This window comes from Schistocerca gregaria, chromosome 9 (genome assembly GCF_023897955.1).
Source record: "Schistocerca gregaria isolate iqSchGreg1 chromosome 9, iqSchGreg1.2, whole genome shotgun sequence".
NCBI lineage: Eukaryota > Metazoa > Arthropoda > Insecta > Orthoptera > Acrididae > Schistocerca > Schistocerca gregaria.
This window is the reverse complement of record NC_064928.1, coordinates 188,679,077-188,703,002: the sequence shown is the minus strand read 5'-3', so window position 1 is coordinate 188,703,002 and position 23,926 is coordinate 188,679,077. Positions and strand designations below refer to the sequence as shown.

General features: G+C 42.5%; 1 protein-coding gene across 1 annotated transcript in view; it reads left to right on the top strand.

The window, feature by feature from the left end:
• Positions 1 to 23,926, top strand: part of LOC126291795 (luciferin sulfotransferase-like) — a 97,397-nt gene that overhangs the window by 4,390 nt on the left and 69,081 nt on the right. Inside the window, exon 2 of the mRNA XM_049985491.1 lies at positions 22,160 to 22,378. Within this exon, the coding sequence (XP_049841448.1) occupies positions 22,174 to 22,378 (205 nt within the window). The 5' untranslated portion in view covers positions 22,160 to 22,173. The remainder of the gene's footprint in view (positions 1 to 22,159; positions 22,379 to 23,926) is intronic.

Genomic DNA, 23,926 nt, shown 5'->3' with positions numbered 1-23,926 from the left:
CGTGAATGGAGGGACGAATGGAGACGTGTCGTCTTCAGCGATGAGAGTCGCTTCTGCCTTGGTGCCAATGATGGTCGTATGCGTGTTTGGCGCCGTGCAGGTGAGTGCCACAATCAGGACTGCATACGACCGAGGCACACAGGGCCAACACCCGGCATCATGGTGTGGGGAGCGATCTCCTACACTGACCGTACACCTCTGGTGATCGTCGAGGGGACACTGAATAGTGCACGGTACATCCAAACCGTCATCGAACCCATCGTTCTACCATTCCTAGACCGGCAAGGGAACTTGCTGTTCCAACAGGACAATGCACGTCCGCATGTATCCTGTGCCACCCAACGTGCTCTAGAAGGTGTAAGTCAACTACCCTGGCCAGCAAGATCTCCGGATCTGTCCCCCATTGAGCATGTTTGGGACTGGATGAAGCGTCGTCTCACGCGGTCTGCACGTCCAGCACGAACGCTAGTCCAACTGAGGCGCCAGGTGGAAATGGCATGGCAAGCCGTTCCACAGGACTACATCCAGCCTCTCTACGATCGTCTCCATGGGAGAATAGCAGCCTGCATTGCTGCGAAAGCTGGATATACACTGTACTAGTGCCGACATTGTGCATGCTCTGTTGCCTGTGTCTATGTGCCTGTGGTTCTGTCAGTGTGATCATGTGATGTATCTGACCCCAGGAATGTGTCAATAAAGTTTCCCCTTCCTGGGACAATGAATTCACGGTGTTCTTATTTCAATTTCCAGGAGTGTATATATTAAGAACAACAGAGGACCCAATATCGAACCTTGCGGCACCCCATTCCTGATTGCTCCCCAGTTTGAGAAATCACCAGTTTTTTGCATATTATGTGAACTGTTTATTTCACCTTTCTGCACTCTTCCAGTTAGGTACGATTTAATCCATTTGAGCACTGTCCCATTCATATCACAGTACTTGAGCTTATCTAGAAGTAATCCATGATTTACACCAATGGAAGACAGTCATTTGGTCGGATAAATCTTGTTTCACACTGTTGCCAACTTCTGACCGAGTTTACGTCCCATAAGTGAAACATAGCGAGGGTTGGATGATGATTTGGGCAGCCACGTCGTAGTATTCCACGGGCCCCATGTGTGCTCTGCAAGGATTTGCGACCGTATTTGTTGGTCGTGTTGGCCATGGTACAATGTTTGTGATGCTGTGTTCCACACCTCTCGTCGTCCAGGGCTGGTTTCATGAGCAACAGGACAAACTTTCATATCTCTCCTGGACACCACAATCACCATTATCTCAACATTTTTAAGTCTTTACGGTCTACTCTGAGTAGATGGGTGTGTGATCACTGCTCACCACCACCATCGTTACCCGAATTCAATACAGTTTTGCACGAAGAGTGGAATAAGATTCCCTTGAAAATCACAGAGGACCTGTATTTATCAGTTCGAAGACGACTGGAAGCTGTTTCGAATGGCAACTGTTTTCCAGTACCGTATTAGACGTGGTAATGTGTTGCATCTTTGGTGTTTTCATGTTCTAGCCCACGCCTTTTATGCAACGTACTACATCACTTACAAATAATCTTGTGAAAGTGAACCAGAGGTTAGAGTCCTCCCTCGGGTATGGGTGTGTGTGTTGTTATTACCATAAGTTACACTACTGTCCATTAAAATTGCTACACCATGAAGATGACGTGCTACAGACACGAAATTTAACCGACAGGAAGGAGGTGCTGTGATATGTAAATGATTAGCTTTTCACAGCATTCACAGAAGGTTGGCGCCAGTGGCGACACCTACAACGTACTGACATGAAGAAAGAATCCAACCGATTTCTCATACACAAACAGGAGTTGACAGGCGTTGCTTAGTGAAACGTTGTTGCGATGCCTCGTGTAAAGAGGAGAAATGCGTACCATTACGTTTCCGACTTTGATAAAGGTCGGATTGTAGCCTATCGCGATTGTGGTTTATCGTATCGCGACATTGCTGCTAGCATTGGTCGAGATCCAATGACTGTTAGCAGAATATGGAATCGGTGGGTTCAGGAGGGTAATATGGAACGCCATGCTGGATCCCAACGACACCGTATCACTAGCAGTCGAGATGACAGGCATCTTATCCGCATGGCTGTAACGGATCGTGCAGCCACGTCTCGATCCCTGAGTCAACAGATGAGGACGTTTTCAAGACAACAACCATCTGCACGAGCAGTTCGACGACATTTGCAGCAGCATGGACTATCAGCTCGGAGACCATGGCTGCGGTTACCCTTGACGGTGCATCCCAGACAGGAGTGCCTGCGACGTTGTACTCAACGATGAACCTGGGTGCACGAATGGCAAAACGTCATTTTTTCGGATGAATCCAGGCTCTGTTTGCAGCATCATGATGGTCGCACCCATGCTTGGCGACAACGCGGTGAACGCACATTGGAAGTGTGTATTCGTCATCGCCATACTGGCGTATCACCCGGCGTGATGGTATGGGTTGCCATCGGTTACACGTCTCGGTCACCTCTTGTTCGCATTGACGGCACTTTGAACAATGGACGTTACATTTCAGATGTGTTACGACCCATGGCTCTACCCTTCATTCGATCCCTGCGAAACTCTACATTTCAGCAGGCTAATGCACGACCGCATGTTGCAGGTCCTGCACGGACCTTTCTGGATACAGCACATTCTCCAGATCTCTCACCAATTGAAAACGTCTGGTCGATGATGGCCGAGCAATTGGCTCGTCATAATATGCCAGTCAATACTCTTGATGACCTGTGGTATCGTGTTGAAGCTGCATGGGCAGCTGTACCTGTACACACCATCCAAGCTCTGTTTAACTCAATACCCAGGCATATCAAGGCCGTTTTTACGGCCAGAAGTGGTTGTTCTGTGTACTGATTTCTCAGGATCTATGCACCCAATCTGCGTGAAAATGTAATCACATGTCAGTTCTAGTATAATATATTTGTCTAATGAATCCCTGTTTATTATCTGCATTTCTTCTTGTTGTAGCAATTTTAATGGCCAGTAGTGTAGTTTAAGTAGTGTGTAAGTCTAGGGACCGATAACCTAAGCTGTTTGGTCCCTTAGGAATTCACACACATTTGATCATTTTAGCTTCAACGGAAGAATCGTACTGCTGTTCGCCAGATGGGCAAACAGCGAAATTACAAATTTCAGCGACTATAAAATGAAAAACGTGGAATCGTCTTGATCAGGACACATGTCATTAACGTCTGTAGAGTAGTGGAATACAAAATGTATGAATTTCAAATTATTACTTCGTTTTTGAACAGTTATCAACTGAGTAGAGAAAAATGAAATGATAGCGTGGTATTACTGGCTGGAGGATCCCTTATGCGGTTGTTCGCTACCCCCCCCCTCCCCCCCTATAGTGCTTATCGTCGTCGTAGACTCATTAGCACACACATATAAGCTGGTCCTGCAATATGTTGCCACTGAAATGCTATAACAATAACAGTTATAAAAGGTGGCAATTTTATTTACGCACTGTCTTTTAAATAGATATGATGGTATCAGATACTCAAATACTAATGCTAAGAAACGTAATGATGCTAAAATGCTTTAAATTCTTGCTATGATTTAATCTTTGATATTTGATAATTCTCTTCCTGTTAATATTTAATTAATTAACTTACGTCGTTCAGATTTCGTAACGCTGACGGTGTTAAAAGTTGTTCAGTCCCTGTCTTGTTTTCTTTCAATTGTTGCGAGCCAGCGGTGGTGCAATGCTGTTCGCTTTGAAGTCTATACGTTTATAAAAATGAGGTCCAGGAAACACTTTTGTGATCACGGTTGCGATTTAGACGGTATTCGCGTAATTGGACTGATAAGAGTTATCGTTTCCGAAAGATACAGGTTCGATTAAAGCTGTGTGCCCTTTTGCGCGTATAATGAAAATATTCATAACACGTCGCGTAACAAAAAGTAACATGCGAATCACAACCGTCGTCAGACGAAGAAAATATATGATGACAGAAATGTTCTTCGCTGTTATTCAGGACAGGTTCAGATTAAAGACCGCAGTTTTCAGTCTTTAGAAATCACAAGACGATACACTTTAGAGATGTTTGTTTTGAATAACTTTTATTTACCTTTACTTATACAATACGGTGAGTGTCCGCAAGGATCATCTCTTTCTCTCTCCTTTTTATAGCCTCTATACATTCACATTACATACATCGATTAAGAAACTTTTCTTTCTCAACCAACCAGTACGAGAACAAAATCCGCCCAGACAAAATGTCTTACATGGAATCACTTGTCACTTAACCCTAGGATGAATGGTGCCGAAAACACACATGAATGCATATGCAGGACCTCCAAGGCCCTGCCCTAATTTAAAATTTTCCTCTTTTCATATAATCATTCTTTGGAGTTAAATTTATTTCTGTCAAATTTATTGTCACATTGACAGATTCCTAAGATACAGTACCAGGATCTGGTTTGCCTGATTAACATTTTATTAATTTTTTTAAAAATCTCTAAGTCTGAATTTTTATTAGTTACATTCATTTACATACAGCATATAAAAATAATTTTATTAATTCACTTATAAGTTGCAGTTTACATTTTATAACATTTATTACAACAAATTTCTTCAATTAAAACATACTCATTATTCACAATATTATGTATATAGGCAATATTTTGACAAAAAGTTATTATTCATTGGTCACATAAAATTGCATTTTTCTTTGTTTTCAACATGTGACAAACAAGATGCACAAAGAACACCTCTATGTTCCTTACAAATGTTGGTTTTACACTTAATGCATGTCACAGCACTTTCCCTGAGTTTAGTGTATGTACAATAATTGTACCTTTTTTCTCCTGTAAAGGTAGATGGTTCGGCAATATGACATCTTTTTGAACACCACATCTTTGAATGGCATCAACGATTTTCTTTGGAAGATTAGGGATCTGAATACGAAGTTCCATTAGTGGTCTTACCATTTCCTCTGCTAAATCTCTAAGGAACAAACGCCTTTTATCACTTCTTCCACTATGGTATGTCAGATGTTGAGCGGAAAATAAAATTTCACTGTTCATTGCTGCGACGTCCATCATATTCATCCATAATGCAAATGGCCATCTTCCTGTATGTCTCTTGCAAGTGTTATAACGAATTTTCTGGTCCATTTGATCTACTCCACCCTTCGTACAATTATAGAAATTTATTATATCTGGTTTCTTTTTTTGCATGAGTTTCATCAATGTTTCTGTCGTGATGCATTGTGATAATGAGAACTACAGTCTTTTTCTCTTTGGCAACATTACTCACCATTGTAATCTCACCTATAAATGCAAACAAAAAGGAATGAATCGCTCTTGAGGCAGATGATTTCATCTCATTAGGAATTTCTGGTTTATTTTGTTTGATTGTTCCCACCATTGTAATGGTCCGAGCAGGCACACGGGGGAGGGGTTTATTAGTTATTGGGAGCTCCAAAGTTAGGCGGGTGATGGAGCCCCTTAGGGAAGTAGCGGAAAGGTCGGGGAAGAAGGCCAGTGTTCACTCTGTCTCCTTGCCGGGGGGTCTCATCCGAGATGTGGAGGAGGCCCTACCGGCGGCGATAGAGAGCACTGGGTGCACCCGACTGCAAATTGTTGCTCATGTCGGCACCAATGACTCCTGCCGTCTGGGTTCAGAGGTCATCCTCAGTTCGTACAGGCGGTTGGCGGAGTTGGTGAAGGCGGAAAGACTCGCTCGCGGTGTGGAATCAGAGCTAACTATTTGTAGTATCGTTCCCAGAACCGATCGCGGTCCTCTGGTTTGGAGCCGAGTGGAAGGCTTAAACCAGAGGCTCAGACGATTCTTCGAGAGCTGGGGTGCAAATTTCTCGACTTCCGCTATCGGGTGGAGAAATGTAGGGTCCCCCTGAATAGGTCAGGCGTGCACTACACGCCGGAAGCGGCTACGAGGGTAGCGGAGTACTTGTGGAGTGCACATGGGGTTTTTTTAGGTTAGAGAATTCCCTCCCTAGGCCCGACAAGACGCCTCCTGAGACACGGCAAGGCAGGAGTAGGCAAAAGGCAACAAGGAATAACAATATTAATGTGCTAATAGTAAACTTCAGGAGCGTCTATAGAAAGGTCCCAGAACTGCTCTCATTAATAAACGGTCACAACGCCCATATAGTACTAGGAACAGAAAGTTGGCTGAAACCAGACGTAAACAGTAATGAAATCCTAAACTCCGATTGGAATGTATACCGCAGAGATAGGCTGGACAGTGAAGGGGGAGGCGTGTTTATAGCGATAAGAAGTGCAATAGTATCGAAGGAAATTGACCGAGATTCGAATTGTGAAATGATTTGGGTGAAGGTCACGGTTAAAGCAGGCTCAGACATGGTAATTGGATGTGTCTATAGGCTCCCGGGCTCAGCAGCTGTTGTGGCTCAGCACCTGAAGAATAATTTGGAAAATATTTCGAGTAGATTTCCCCACCATGTTATAGTTCTGGGTGGAGATTTTAATTTGCCGGATATAGACTGGGAGACTCAAACGTTCATAACGGGTGGCAGGGACAAAGAACCCAGTGAAATATTTTTAAGTGCTTTATCTGAAAACTACCTTGAGCAGTTAAACAGAAAACCGACTCGTGGCGATAACATATTAGACCTTCTGGTGACAAACAGACCCGAACTATTTGAATCAGTTAATGTAGAACAGGGAATCAGCGATCATAAAGCGGTTACTGCATCGATGATTTCAGCCGTAAATAGAAATATTAAAAAAGGTAGGAAGATTTTTCTGTTTAGCAAAAGTGACAAAAAGCAGATTACAGAGTACCTTACGGCTCAACACAAAAGTTTTGTCTCAAGTGCAGATAGTGTTGAGGATCAGTGGACAAAGTTCAAAACCATGGTACAATATGCGTTACATGAGTATGTGCCAAGCAAGATCGTAAGAGATGGGAAAGAGACACCGTGGTATAACAACCGAGTTAGAAAACTGCTGCGGAAGCAAAGGGATCTTCACAGCAAACATAAACATAGCCAAAGCCTTGCAGACAAACAAAAATTACGAGAAGCGAAATGTAGTGTGAGGAGGGCTATGCGAGAGGCTTTCAATGAATTCGAAAGTAAAGTTCTATGTACTGACTTGGCAGAAAATCCTAAGAAATTTTGGTCCTATGTCAAAGCGGTAGGTGGATCAAAACAAAATGTCCAGACACTCTGTGACCAAAATGGTACTGAAACAGAGGATGACAGACTAAAGGCCGAAATACTAAATGTCTTCTTCCAAAGCCGTTTCACAGAGGAAGACTGCACTGTGCTTCCTTCTCTAGATTGTCGCACAGTTGACAAAATGGTAAATATCGAAGTAGACGACAGAGGGATAGAGAAACAATTAAAATCGCTCAAAAGAGGAAAGGCCGCTGGTCCTGATGGGATACCAGTTCGATTTTACACAGAGTACGCGAAGGAACTTGCCCCCCTTCTTGCAGCGGTGTACCGTAGGTCTCTAGAAGAGCGAAGCGTTCCAAAGGATTGGAAAAGGGCACAGGTCATCCCCGTTTTCAAGAAGGGACGTCGAACACATGTGCAGAACTATAGACCTATATCTCTAACGTCGATCAGTTGTAGAATTTTGGAACACGTATTATGTTCGAGTATAATGTCTTTTCTGGAGACTAGAAATCTACTCTGTAGGAATCAGCATGGGTTCCGAAAAAGACGGTCGTGTGAAACCCAGCTCGCGCTATTCGTCCACGAGACTCAGAGGGCCTTAGACACGGATTCACAGGTAGATGCCGTGTTTCTTGACTTCCGCAAGACGTTTGACACAGTTCCCCACAGTCGTTTAATGAACAAAGTAAGAGCATACGGACTATCAGATCAATTGTGTGATTGGATTGAGGAGTTCCTAGATAACAGAACGCAGCATGTCATTCCCAATGGAGAGAAGTCTTCCGAAGTAAGAGTGATTTCAGGTGTGCCGCAGGGGAGTGTCATAGGACCGTTGCTATTCACAATATACATAAATGACCTGGTGGATGACATCGGAAGTTCACTGAGGCTTTTTGCAGATGATGCTGTGGTGTATCGAGAGGTTGCAACAATGGAAAATTGTACTGAAATGCAGGAGGATCTGCAGCGAATTGACGCATGGTGCACGGAATGACAATTGAATCTCAATGTAGAGAAGTGTAATGTGATGCGAATACATAGAAAGATAGGTCCCTTATCATTTAGCTACAAAATAGCAGGTCAGCAACTGGAAGCAGTTAATTCCATAAATTATCTGGGAGTACGCATTAGGAGTGATTTAAAATGGAATGATCATATAAAGTTGATCGTCGGTAAAGCAGATGCCAGACTGAGATTCATTGGAAGAATCCTAAGGAAATGCAATCCGACAACAAAGGAAGCAGGTTACAGTACGCTTGTTCGCCCAATGCTTGAATACTGCTCAGCAGTGTGGGATCCGCTCCAGGTAGGGTTGATAGAAGAGATAGAGAAGATCCAACGGAGAGCAGCGCGCTTCGTTACAGGATCATTTAGTAATTGCGAAAGCGTTACGGAGATGATAGATAAACTCCAGTGGAAGACTCTGCAGGAGAGACGCTCAGTAGCTCGGTACGGGCTTTTGTTAACGTTTCGAGAACATACCTTCACCGAAGAGTAAAGCAGTATATTGCTCCCTCCTACGTATATCTCGCGAAGAGACCATGAGGATAAAATCAGAGAGATTAGAGCCCACACAGAAGCATACCGACAATCCTTCTTTCCACGTACAATACGAGACTGGAATAGAAGGGAGAACCGATAGAGGTACTCAGGGTACCCTCCGCCACACACCGTCAGGTGGCTTGCGGAGTATGGATGTAGATGTAGATATCTGCGAATCTATTTACTGACATTGTGGCCTTATATGTAGGATTTGCCTTTTCGTCCCAGAATAATTCTCTAATAGGGACATCCCAAATGTTCTCAACACCAGAAAGCAGTAAAAGACCAAGAAAACCCTCCATTTCAGCAAGCGAAACGATTTCCACGTTTTACCACGTAAGGCAGCCACTCATCTGCCTTCAATATTTGTGCAGTTGATGATTTCCTCTAGTATTTCCTTGGAGATGAAATAGTCCCATGCATCCTTAGGTTTGCAAGTTTTCAAACCACGGGCTGGACCAGGTGCCTTCTTTACGATATTATGGACAGGAGTACGAAAAGTTGCAGGATGATCTAATTTCCAAATCTTTCCGTTCCGACTAATGTATGTGGCCTTCTATACCTTTTTGTGATGGTTCTTCATTTTCTGACTCTGGTGAAGTAATATTATCGGAAGTACTGTCATCTGCCTCAATATTCACATCTGCAGGTTCATTGGCTGATTCTTCACTACTTGCATCTTCAAAAATATTTCCTTCTTCGCAAGAATCATGTTTTTCAAACCATTGAGCCAAAACGCTTTCAAAATTAGCTGCATTTTCACTTACTGACTCTCTTGCTTTGCGTGTCGAAGCCATAGCAAAAGGCGTGTCTCTCGAACAGCAGCTTGTGCAGCACTAAACGATTCATACTCGTAACAATATGGGCCTTTCAGCAACAAACAAACTACAATAACAATGACGCTGACAAGAGCAGCACAGGATAACAATACTATGCAATAATAAAACATTTGATAGCAAAAATATCAATAATACACCGACATCGCTAATATGTGAAAGTAGTGTGTATTATTTTTTAATTATACTATTACTACTACAGCTACGGCTGTTGTTGGCACTCCTGTTGCTGGAAATACCACTACAGTCATTGTTGAATTAATAACTGCTCCCAAACAAATATTGAAGACAATATAAGCTAAAGAAAATTTATAAATGTGTGAGGGCTTCTGAAGCCCTGCTTATGCATTCACGGTGTATAGGTAAACGTATTGAATTATACAAAAAACTTAAAACGTTATCTCGTTCAGACTTGACAGGAGGAATGTCACAGTGTTAATTTTCTTAAAAATGAAGACATACAAGGTCCTCAGAGGCCCTGTATATGCTTCCTATGGTTAACAATCATATATAGTTTCGTAGTACAAACAATGCCAGTTTATTCCGCGCACTAGAAAGTCTTTGATTCACTGCGCACAAAAATTAAAATAATAAAATTATAATTACATTTTTTAATATCGTCAATTCTTCTTTATATCACGAAAATAAGGTCTGACATCGTCGTAATATTATTTTTCATCGTTGTAGCACTATACCCCCCCCCCCCCCCCCCCCGCCGTCTCCACTTTTTCTATTTGGTGACTCGTCGGCGACTTGCACGTCGATGACGGTCAGTTGAAATGATGGGGACGACATAAACACCGAGTCCCCTAACAAAGAAACGTGTCCGACCTGGGACCCCACCACCTAAGGTCGCTGCACGCTCACCGTCAGATAACGAGGTGGAAAAAAAATAAACAGAGAAGAAGCAATGACGCAATTAAATTCGTTTCAGTTTGACTTCGGTTTCATTATTGACCTAACTCTTTTTTGAGTTGGGGGTGAAAGACTTGTATATTTGGACACTATTATACCATATTTGCCGAAGTACAAGACTTCAAACTCTTTAAGACAGTTTCTAGGAAAAAATTAATCACTTAATATATCCACTGGAAAACAACTAGAACACTATGTGCACGTATATAAAATATCTGGGCATTATAAATTGTCCAATTCCAAAGAAAGCAGTTGCTGACAGGAGTGAAAATTACCGAACTATCAGTTTAATAAGATGGACATCAACAAAAGCAAAACAAGTATAATGGAATTTTGTCGAAGTACATCAGGCGATGCTGAAGGAATTAGATTCGGAAATGAGAGACTTGTAGTAGTAAATAAGTTTTGTTATTTCGCTGGGAAAATAACCGATGACGGCAGGAGTAGAGACGATATAAAATGTAGACTGAAAATGGCAAGAAAAGCGTATCTGAAGAAGAGAAATTTGTTAACATTAAATATAGACATCAGTGTTAAGAAGTCTTTTCTGTAGGTATTTGTCTGGGGTGAGCCATGTACGGAAGGGAACATGGACGAAAACCAGTTTCGACAAGATGAGAATAGAAGCTTTCGGGATGTGGTGCTACAGACGAATGCTGAAGATTAAACTGATAGATTACGTAACTAATGAGGAGGTACTGAATAGAACTGGGGAGAAAATAAGTTTGTGGTGCAACCTGACTAGAACAAGGGGTCGGATGTTAGGACACATTCTGAGACATCAAGGGCTCACAAAATTGGTACTGGAACGAAGAGTGTAGATAGGGAGACCACGAGATGAATACAGTAAGCAGATTCAGAAGGATGTAATTCCAGTAGTTATTTGTAGATGGGGAGCTTTGCACAGCATAGAGAAGCATGGAGAACTGCATCAAGCCCGTCTTCGGACTAAATATCACAACAACATAAGTATGATAAGGTGCTCACCTTTTATCTTTCGTCCACAAAATTCACCCTTGGAGCCGCGTGGGATTAGCCGAGCGGTCTTAGGCGCTGCAGTCATGGACTGTGCGGTTGATCCCGGCGGAGGTTCGAGTCCTCCCTCGGGCATGGGTGTGTGTGTGTTTGTCCTTAGGGTAATTTAGGTTAAGTAGTGTGTAAGCTTTGGGACTGATGACTTTAGCATTAAGTCCCATAAGATTTCAGACATTTGAACATCATCCTTGGAATCGAAGGAAGAAATCCTTGAATCCACCATGTCAGAATCTGAAACCTCGTACAATAAATTATTATCTGTAACACCAAATGCATTGTTAATTCAATACTTCTAAAACAGTTTAATTACTGTACAGTTTTTATAGAGCATCATGAAGCTCTGACCCACGTAAAAACTTGGGAAATGCTATGCCTCTTACTCCTTCCTGGCCGCGTAGCTTCAAAATCTGCGAATTGCATCCATCTGCTCCACTCCTCTTTAGTACGTCCCTTGAATGGTCTGTTTATAAATAGCTCTAATGTTTGAAGTAAACTGGCTCTCCTGGAACTGAGTCTTCATTTCATTCAGTCTGTTTTAACGCCTTTTGTTCTGTGAGAATACAGTTTAGCTGATTCCTTACTGACAGGGCAGGTTCATTCAGTAGACCTCCAGGTCGCCTGGACCAAATTTTATCTGTCCACAAACTCTTTCCTCCTCAATCTATGCAGTCTTTATTGTGTTCATGGAGAAATATTCCTTTCTGCAATTGTTCCTTAGGAAGCGTCTTTCTTTTAAAAATGAAAAGTAGCAGTACTTCTTTTCCGTCAGCTCAGTGCGGGCTTTCAAGAAAAAAAAGAGGGGCCGGCAACTACATACCCTCAGACTCATTGTTGAAATATTAAAAGTTTTGTCTGGCTTCGTTGTCTAGGTGCTGGGATACGTAGCTGCAGCATTACATGCCAAATACTGCTGAGTATGCAGTCTACAGTATGAATACACACATGAATCGAATGGTCGAAGGTTCCTATCACTCGGTAATTGCGAATTCTGAATGTAACATAGAAATTTATAAATGAAAGACTGCAGTTAAATAAAATCTGCAAGTACTATTTTAACGACTTTAAATGATGAGTACGATAGCAAAAGTACCTTTAAGAATGCCCTTTATTACTGAAAAACACTTACTGGTGTCGATGGTCCAGCAGTTAAATAAAATATAAGTTGAATAACAGGGAAACAATAGATTCCTACTTCACGTAATTAGTTATGAGCAACAACATATCTCACGAGATATTCACTTCTAAATGCATACTACGTCTTCACTGCAGAAGCCATGGAAATCTCAGAAGTGCACCAGTCGGCACTAGGAACTGTTTCTATCTCCTGCGACCATGTGTAAACTGCTCAACACTCTGTAAGTATTTTACCGCGACCGTCCGTTGCGCCTTCCCGTGCAGCACTCCCCCGTCTCGTTCGAACCGATACTCCTCCCCCACTTCCATACACTCTCCATTGACTTCGGTAATTGCCTAGTGTAGTAAGGAGCGCTATGATTGGCAAGAGCGCTCCCGCCATGTCTCCAAGCCAATGCACACCCACAAACATATTGAAAGCACATACTAAATACTGGATTTACATTTAAATAACTTGAAATTAAATAAATAATCCTGTGGCTGCACCGTAAACACGCACTAAAAATATTATTAAATACATAAACAAATTAATGAAACATATATCAAAGGAATAGAAACAAAAGTAGCCTACTGCCTCTGCGCTTTCTAAAACACAGTAAATATTTGACCAATTTCTTCATGAATAGTATATATCGGATATAAACAAAGACATAGACGAATAAATATATTTATAAGCATGCTGCTACCGTTTATTCGAGTAACTGTGGAGTCTTTATGGCCTGACGCGATCAATAATAAAATGGTTCAAATGGCTATGAGCACTATGGGACTCAACAGCTGTGGTCATTAGTCCCCTAGAACTTAGAACTACTTAAACCTAACGAACCTAAGGACATCACACACATCCATGCTCGAGGCAGGATTCGAACCTGCGATCGTAGCAGTCACACGGTTCCGGACTGCGCTCCTAGAACCGCGAGACCACCGCGGCCGGCGATCAATAATAATCGGGCACTTTAACCTCCAATAACTCATGTACTATTCAAGTTACATGCCTGTAATTCATACGAATTAGGTTTACACTAATAGCTTTCTAGAGACATGTCCATCGACAAAATCCGATGAACCGTTGCTGGGTGTTACTTGTATAATTTACAGTCAGACTGTTTGTTGTTGTGGTCTTCAGTCCTGAGACTGGTTTGATGCAGCTCTCCATCCTACCCTATCCTGTGCAAGCTTCTTCATCTTCCAGTACTTACTGCAACCTACATCCTTCTGAATCTGCTTAGTGTATCCATCTCTTGGTCTCCCTCTCGACTTTTACCCTCCACGCTGCCCTACAGTACTAAACTGGTGATCCCTTGATGCCTCAGAACATGTCCTACCAGCCGGTCCCTTCTTCTTGTCAATTTGTGCCACAAACTCCTCCCCAATTCTATTCAATACCCCTTCATTAGTTATGTGATCTACCCATCTAATCTTCAGCATTCTTCTGTAGCACCACATTTCGAAAGCTTCTATTCTCTTCTTGTCCAAACTATTTATTGTCCATGTTTCACTTCCATACATGACTACACTCCATACAAATACTTTCAGAAACGACTCCCTGACACTTAAATCTATACTCGATGTTAACAAATTTCTCTTCTTCAGAAACGCTTTCCTTGCCATTGCCAGTCAACATTTTATATCCTCTCTACTTCGACCATCATCAGTTATTTTGCTCCCCAAATAGCAAAACTCCTTTACGACTTTGAGTGTCTCATTTCGTAATCTAATTTCCTCAGCATCACCCGACTTAATTCGACTACATTCCATTATCGTAGTTTTTCTTTTGTTGATGTTCATCTTATATCCTCCTTTCAAGACACTGTCCATTCCATTCAACTGCTCTTCCAAGTCCTTTGCTGTCTCTGATAGAATTACAATGTCATCGGCGAACCTCAGTTTTTATTTCTTCTCGATGGATTTTAATACCTACTACAAACTTTTGTTTCCTTTACTGCTTGCTCAATATACAGATTGAATAACATCGGGAATAGACTACAACCCTGTCTCACTTCCTTCCCAACCACTGCTTCCCTTTCATGTCCCTCGACTCTTATAACTGCCATCTGGTTTCTGTACAAATTGTTAATAGCCTTTCGCTCCCTGTATTTTACCCCAGCCACCTTTAAAATTTGAAAGAGAGTTTTCCAGTCCACATTGTTAAAAGCTTTCTCTAAGTCTACATATTGCCTCACGTGATCCAATATTTCTACGGAATCCAAAGTGATCTTCCCCGAGGTCGGCTTCTACCAGTTTTACCTTTCGTCTGTAAAGAATTCGTTTTAGTATTTTGCAGCTGTGACTTATTAAACTGCTAGTTCGGTAATTTTCACATCTCACCACCTGCTTTCTTTGGGATTGGAATTATTATATTCTTCTTGAAGTCTGGGGGTATTTCGCTTGTCTCATACATCTTGTTCACCAGATGGTAGAGTTTTGTCAGGACTGACTCTCCCAAGGCCGTCAGTAGCTCTAATGGAATATTGTCTACTCCCTGGGTCTTTTTTCGATTCAGGTCTTTCATTGCTCTGTCAAACTCTTCACGCAGTATCGTAGCTCCCATTTCATCTTCATGCTCTTCCATTTCCATAACATTGTCCTCAAGTACATCGCCGTTGTATAGACCCTCTATACAGGGTGTTACAAAAAGGTACGGCAAAACTTTCAGGAAACATTCCTCACACAAATAAAGAAAAGATGTTATATTGACATGTGTCCGGAAACGCGTACTTTCCATGTTAGAGCTCATTTTAGTTTCGTCAGTATGTACTGTACTTCCTCATTTCACCTCCAGTTGGCCCAATTGAAGGAAGGTAATGTTGACTTCGGTGCTTGTGTTGACATGCGACTCATTGCTCTACAATACTAGCATCAAGCACATCAGTACGTAGTATCAGCAGGTTAGTGCTCATCACGAACGTGGTTTTGCAGTCAGTGCAATGTTTACAAATGCGGAGTTGGCAGATGCCCAGGTTTCCAGAACGAAGGTGTCCCGACAGGGAGGCGTTCGAAGAAATTGATCGGCGTCTTAGGGAGCACGGAACATTCCAGCCTATGACTCGCGACTGGGGAAGACCTAGAACGACAAGGATACCTGCAATGGACGAGGCAATTCTTCCTGCAGTTGACGATAACCCTAATGTCAGGGTCAGAGAAGTTGCTGCTGTACAACGTAACGTTGACCACGTCACTGCTACGTCAGTGCTACGGGAAAACCAGTTGTTTCCGTACCATGTACAGCGAGTGCAGGCATTATCAGCAGCAGATTGGCCTCCAGGGGTACACTCCTGCGAATGGTTCATCCAACAGTGTGTCAATCCTCATTTCAGTGCAAATGTTCTCTTTACGAATGAGGCTTCATTCTAACGTGATCAAATTTTAAATTTCCACAATCAACATGTGTGGACTGACGAGAATCCGCACACAACTGTGCAATCACGTCATCAACACAGATTTTCTGTGAACGTTTGGGCAGGCATTGTTGGTGATGTCTTGATTGGGCCCATGTTCTTCCACCTACGCTCAATGGAGCATGTTATCATGATTTCATACGGGACACTGTACCTGTGATGCTAGAACATTTGCCTTTACAAGTACGACACAACATGTGGTTCATGCAAGATGGAGCTCCTGCACATTTCAGTCGAAGTGTTCGTACGCTTCCCAACAACAGATTCGGTGACCGAGGGATTGGTAGAGGCGGACCAATTCCATGGCCTCCACGCTCTCCTGACCTCAACCCTCTTGACTTTCATTTATGGGGGCATTTGAAAGCTCTTGTCTACACAACCTCGGTACCAAATGTAGAGACTCTTTGTACTCGTATTGTAGACGGCTGTGATACAATACGCCATTCTCCGTGGCTGCATCAGCGCATCAGGGATTTGATGCGACGGAGGGTGGATGCATGTATCCTCGCTAAAGGAGGACATTTTGAACATTTCCTGTAACAAAATGTTTGAAGTCACGCTGGTAGGTTCTGTAGTTGTGTGTTTCCATTCCATGATGAATGTGATCTGAAGAGAAGTAATAAAATGAGCTCTAACATGGAAATTAAGCGTTTCCGGACACATGTGCACATAACATATTTTCTTTATTTGTGTGTGAGGAATGTTTCCTGAAAGTCTGGCTGTACCTTTTTGGGACACCGTGTATTCTCGTTTACAGTCAGATACTAAACTTTAAACTAATTAATATATTGAAAATCTGATTACACCACCAGAATCGTCACGCAAATAATGGTAATGTACCTGTTTCCTTTTAAGGTATCGTGATTCCTCTGGCTATTATTAATTTCTGCACGAAGTGTGAAATGTCTGTCATTATTGTTTCACAAAGTCAGCCATCTTTGGCACTGCCGGCATACAAATCTCCTTCATCAACACAAAGCACAGTTGTCGACACGGCGTCAACATGGAATTCCCAGCCACGCAGTCGGCCTGGACCACGTGCCTGGGCCACCCCACTTGCTCCAGCCAATGTTCGGCACCACGTGGTTGCTGACGAGCCAGAGCTTGCAGAGCCCCTGAGGCCACGCCAATTCCGAACTTAGAATATTTTCAGGGCGCCACAACTCGCCCGTTACCTCACAACAGCAGGATAACACCACCGTGTAATGAGACTTTGCTTACCCTGAAGTTTTAACAATAAAGCATTCAGTGCTCTATGAATCCACATTTCTGTTAGAAGGCACACCAAAGGTTAGCTGAGTCTCGTCCATGTTTCCAATTTGTTGAAGTAAAAACTTTTCTCTATTCCTTGCATTAATGGCAAGTAGATGAAATTCAACAATTTGTTCTTCCTATTCGGCTGACATCTTCTGTGATATTTTTGTCATGGTCCGCATATGAAGCCGGTACCTTTCATGAATCTTGAACACCATGATGTCCCAATTACAGCGGCGATTCCTTTGTTACTGGATACTGCTTTGACTTGATGAATGATCATTTTCGTAGAAACTGAAATGTAACAGTTACAGCTCTCAGCATATGTTTACTGCGATGTGATTTCTCTAAAACATCTACCTGATTCCGCCAAGTTCTTGTTATTTTATCAGTTACAGGTGGCCCAAGATGCCTTTCTGTAGCCCCGTTTCCACGCTCGTCAGCAAATGCAATCACTTGCAGCTTAAATGCAATAGAGAAGTCATTTTTTCAACCATAGTTTGCAAATGAAACCACAATAGAGATACCACTTAAGTGGATCACCACGCTAAACACATTAACTGAAGTTTGAACGAACAATACAAAAGCCGTTAGCTACGGCATAAGTGCATGGCTCTTCAATACTGGAATGCTCGAAATTCGCAAGGAAGCTAAGAATAAATTTCTTCCAGCCGCAACGTAGAAATTTTGAAGAAATGGAGCTTACAAGGTACGTACCTTAACTTGCTACCAGCGTATATGACACATCCAGCTTTTGGACCTATTTTCGAAGGAATAATGTTCTTCTTATACGTCGACAAATCCAGACTTTCCTCTGTTTACGCATATTTTTGTGTTTTGTGGTATAATCTGTGAGGGAGTTGTGTGTCATGGAATTGGCGATCGAGGATTTTGTTTAGCCGGTCTAACTGCCGCAATGTGAAACAAGTCAAACTAATTAAGCATAGGCGTGCTAAGGGCAGGATTTTAAGCCGTTTGAAAAGTGGTCCGTTGCTTGCGTCTGTAATTTAAAAATTGCGTGATATTCAGAGATATTTCCCCAGAAAATCAGGACATAGCCAATAACATACCCAAAGAGGGCATGGTACATATGCTGTGAAGTGTCTAAATGACATTATGAATGAAAACATACACGACACAGGTGTAATACCTTACAATACCCTACAATATTTATTAGTGGCTAAATGGTTCAAATGGCCATGAGCACAATGGGACTTAACATCTAAGGTCATCAGTCACCTAGATGTAGAACTACTTAAACCTAACTAACCTAAGGACATCACACACGCCCGTGCCCGAGGCAGGATTCGAACCTGCGACCGTAGCAGCAGCGCGGTTCCAGACTGACGCGCCTAGAACCGCTCGGCCACATCGGCCACTTATTATTTTCCTTTACAAACAGGTTTCTGGCTGTTGTGCCATCATTAGGTACAAACATAAATATCTGTACCTGTGAAATTTTGTGGGATGGAAGATTTTAAACTAGCGCGTTTACTGAGCACGGCAGCTTGATGCCAAACATGACAGTTGTTATTTAGGACAAACACGAGAGGACTTATTTCAGTAAAAATGCGGTATATAACAGATGAACGTTAACAAAATACATGACACATTATCCAACGAACTGTATAACAACTTACAACTCTTCTGAGGAAATGTATTGAACAATAAAATTTGGTGACGTGTTCCAAGTGAGTTACTGAACAAAGTAATCTTGTCTTTATCAGGTTCAAAATTGCTTAGTTATGGAAGTGAGATTAAGCAGGTAAGTGAGCAGCTGTGGTTATACAAAGCAAGTTTTTAACGAGGCAAATGAAAGTATAGTAGAACAAATAAAAGAAAAATAAGGCACGCAAGTAGGAGTTATTTGCAACATGGTCTGACAGGAATGGTGAGTAGTGTCTGCAGCTATAAATGGCGAGAAGGGTAACTGTGGTTGCTTATTCAGTTTTGGCATATCTTTATTAATTCTTCCTCCATTTATGGATGTGATGTAGGTCTTCATGTTGTACCTTATAACTATGGCCTTCTTTAACCACATGGTCTGCCAAATTTGAGTCTCGTAAGTTTCCAGCATCTATGGTGTTCCTTCAAGCAGGTGCATATTGTCCTCTTGGGCTGACCTACACAGGATTTGTCTCAATTACAAGTGATTTGGTATATTACACTGTCTTCTAATGCTGAATTGCTATCTGTATACCATTGGGCAAAAAGTAGTCACATTGAGAGAACTTTTCCGAAAAGTGGAATGTGCAAAATTTATTGAAATATGGAGATGGTGGATCGAGAACAGGGTAAAGAAGAGAGGAGATGTATTTCCGTATTTTGTGCAATGTAGAGGCCACCAACGAAGCAGTGTAGCCGTTGTTTAATGCTACTTGTATGATGGTATTTAATTCATAAGGATGGATACTGAATGATGTATCACTGAATGAAATGCAAGAACTATAGTGTCTGTAGTGATAGGTTTCATGTAAACCTTGAAAGTATCAATGTGACCACTGATATCTATGGTGAGATCTAAAAAATTTATGGAGTTACCTCCAAACTCCATTGTGAATTGGATACTGCTGTGTTTAGAGTTTAGCTACTTGAGGAATGTTTGGCGTTGTCTGGTAGTACCTCTCCATATGCACATCATCAGCACAGTAGCGAACCTTGGAAGAGAGTGAATTATTTTCCAAGAACGTTTTTTCAAAATGTCCCATATCTGTGTTAGTTACTTATCTTACTGATCGCAGTAAGAAACCGATTTTGCATACAGACACGCTGTCAAAAAGGCTTAGCAGTTCCCAGCTTAGTATGCCACTGATGCGCAATCCAAGAAATTTCGTGTAATTTACCGTGGAAATATGGTTTCCAGCAATATGTTCATCTGGACTGGATCGAGTCATACTTTTTCTTGCATGAAAACTCAGGTTTATTGTTTTTGTGCATTTATCAATAGTTCATGACTTGAGGTGGATAGGGTTTTCCTGGCTTATTTTTTGGAGTACTCCCTTGCAGCCAGTGGTCAGTATATTTGTGTCGTCCTTGTATACGAACGAATTAGCTTTCGGTATGTGTTCTGGAAGATCGTTTACAAACGGTATTACTAGAACGGGACCAAGAGCAGAGCCCTGTGGGATTACATAACTTGTAGCTTCTTTAGAGTTATGGATTTCAACGAACTGTCTCCTTCTATTTAAATAGTTTCAGAACCAATTGTAAGCAGTGCCTCAAACCCCATATCTCTCAGTCTTTTTAAAGAACAGTACATGCTTAACAATGTCAAATGCTCTTGATTGATCATGAAATATGCCTACTGCCAGCTGCTTGTGATCTATTAAACTTGCGCATCTGCCAAGAAAGTCATGCATGACATCGCTGGTGGAACTACTTTTGCGAAATCCGCATTGGAAAGGTGAAATAATGTTATTATGCCAAGCTAATATGCTAATAGATTTTTAATCTTTGAGATAGAATGTCTCGAAAGCTGACTATGCTGCTTAGAAGATGCATGTCTACATCTACATCTACATTTATATTCCGCAAGCCACCCAACGGTGTATGGCACAGGGCACATTACGTGCCACTGTCATTACCTCTATTTCCTGTTCCAGTCTCGTATGGTTCGCGGGAAGAACGACTGCCGGAAAGCCTCCGTGCGCGGTCGAATCTTTCTAATTTTACATTCGTGATCTCCACGGGAGGTATAAGTAGGGGGAAGCAATATATTCGATACCTCGTCCAGAAACGCACCCTCTCGAAACCTGGCGAGCAAGCTAAACCGCGATGCAGAACGCCTTTCTTGCAGAGTCTGCCACTAGAGTTTGCTAAACATTTCCGTAACGCTATCACGCTTATGAAATAACCCTGTGACGAAACGTGCCGCTCGTCTTTGGATCTTCTCTATCTCCTCCGTCAACCCGACCTGGTACGGATCCCACACTGATGAGCAATACTCAAGTATAGGTCGAACGAGTGTTTTGTAAGCCACCTCCTTTGTTGATGGACTACATTTTCTAAGGACTCTCCCTACGAATCTCAACCTGGTACCCGCCTTACCAACAATTAATTTTATATGATCATTCCACTTCAAATCGATCCGCAGATATTTTACAGAAGTAACTGCTACCAGTGTTTGTTCCGCTATCACATAATCATACAATCAAGGATCCTTCTTTCTATGTATTCGCAATACATTACATTTGTCTATGTTAAGGGTCAATTGTCACTCCCTGTACCAAGTGCCTATCCGCTGTAGATCTTCCTGCACTTCGCTGCAATTTTCTAATGCTGCAACTTCTGTGTCATCTTCTTTGAGCACAATTTCTCAGAAAATAATTTCTGTCGTAATAGATGCCTTTGAAAAATGAACCTTTTCATAAAAACTGAAAAGAAGAAAAAGACTGAATTAAAGGGTGGGGGAGAGAGAACTTTTATGTTTCTTATTACCGTATCCCTTATGTGTGTTTTGTAAATTTTTTCCGCCATTTTTCAAAATTTGCCTGGGGTGCGTGGCGACACAGCATCCTCTGCCCTCAGGCTCTGCCGACAAAAACAGGATGCCGACTGTGGCACGAAAACTTCCCACCTCTCTGGGGAGGCTCCCTTTCCTAACGAGATTCATTGATTAACTTCTGCCAACAAACAGGAACTTGAGATCACATGAGAAGCGCACCTTCTAAGTGAGATAAATGGAACGCATTCCTTCCTAGACAATCTGTCTTGTACGTACAGTAAAATAGCCTCATAATAATGGAAGAAGAATGAAATAATATTGCTTCGCGATTTACGACAGCAATGTCACGTTTTTCACCGTACTTCAATCCTGCAGTATGTAATTGAGTCAGGGTGCAAAATGCCTCTGTATTAATTGCCGTGTCTATAATGAATGGTTATACGTGAATGTTTTCACACAGGAAGTTGAGCAAGCATGTCGTCGGTGAAGGCGGAGTTGCTGACGTCACCGGCAGCCCTCAAGTTCAAGGACAGCATGGGGGGCCAGTACGATGAGGGCTACGTCAAGATCTCGCCCCCAGGACACGTGCAGCCGGCTGGCTTCAAGGACGACTTGCCCAAAATCCTTGACTTCCAAGTCAGGCCCGATGATGTCTGGGTGATCACCTTCCCAAAGTGCGGTGAGTGTGCGCTCAGAAGTTGCTCATATCAAACGCCATAACCTTTGTTCATACATGGTAGATACAAGTAAAGAGTACAATGATATCAGCGCCATCATCATCATCAAATTTTACAGTGTCCAGCCGCTAGACAGGTCTATCTGGAACCATCTCCACCTTGATCGAATCTCCTCCTACCTTTCTCTTGGTCTTAATCTTCATCTCCCTCCACCCCCCCCCCCCCCCGCTCTCGTTCCCATGTATCTCATGCATCTTTATGCCTATCGCTATTGCCGTTTGTCGTATCACGACATTGGTGCTCGCGTTGGTCGAGATCCAATGACTGTTAGCAGAATATGGAATCGATGGGTTCAGGAGGGCAATACGGAACGCCATGCTGGATCCCAACGACCTCGTATCACTAGCAGTCGAGATGACAGGCATCTTATCCACATGGTTGTAACGTCTCGATCGCTGAGTCAACAGATTGGGACGTTTGCAAAACATCAATCATCTGCCCGAACAGTTCGACGTGTTTGCAGCAGCATGGACTATCATCTCGAAGACCGTGGCTGCGGTTACCCCTGCGATGGTGTACTCAACGACGAACCTGGGTGCACGAATGGCAAAACGTCATTTTTTCGGATGAATCCAGGTTCTGTTTACAGCATCATGATGGTCGCATCCGTGTTTGGCGACATTGCAGTGAACGCACATTGGAATCTTGTATTCGTCATCGCCATACTGGCGTGTCACCCGGCGTGATGGTATGGGGTGCCATTGATTACACGTATCGGTCACCTCCTGTTCGCATTGACGGCACTTTGAACAGTGGACGTTACATTTCAGATGTGTTACGACCCGTGTCTCTACCCTTCATTCGATCCCTGCGAAATCCTACATTTCAGCAGGATAATGCACGACTGCATGTTGCAGGTCCAGTACGGGCCTTTCTGGATACAGAAAATTTTCGACTGCTGCCCTGGCCAGCACATTCTCCAGATCTCTCACCAATTGAAAAAGTCTGGTCAATGGTGGCCGAGCAACAGGCTCGTCACAATACACCAGTCACTACTCTTGATGAACTGTGGTATCGTGTTGAAGCTGCATGGGCAGCCAACCAAGCTCTGTTTGATTTAATGCCCAGGTGTATCAAGGCCATTATTACGGCCAGAGGTGGTTGTTGTGGGTACTGATTTCTGAGGAACTATGCACCCAAATTGAGTGAAAATGTAATCACATGTCAGTTCTAGTATAATATATTTGTCCAATGAATACCCGTTTATCATCTGCATTTCTTCTTGGTGTTGCAATTTTAATGGCCAGTAGTGTATTTATCAAGAATTTAATTTCACTAGTTTGTACTTTGCTTCCATCTATCTGAGTCATGTCAGATTCGGCTCATAGCAAGCCTGATATACAATCTCTTTGCTGTGGGGACCCCTTTGCTCGATATTACTCTTCTAACACTCTTCGGGGATGCTTCTGCTTGTCTGATATGCTCATTTATACCTCTGTCCTACCTTGCATTCTCCTTTATCAAACTTTCTAGTTACTTTAATTTCTCCA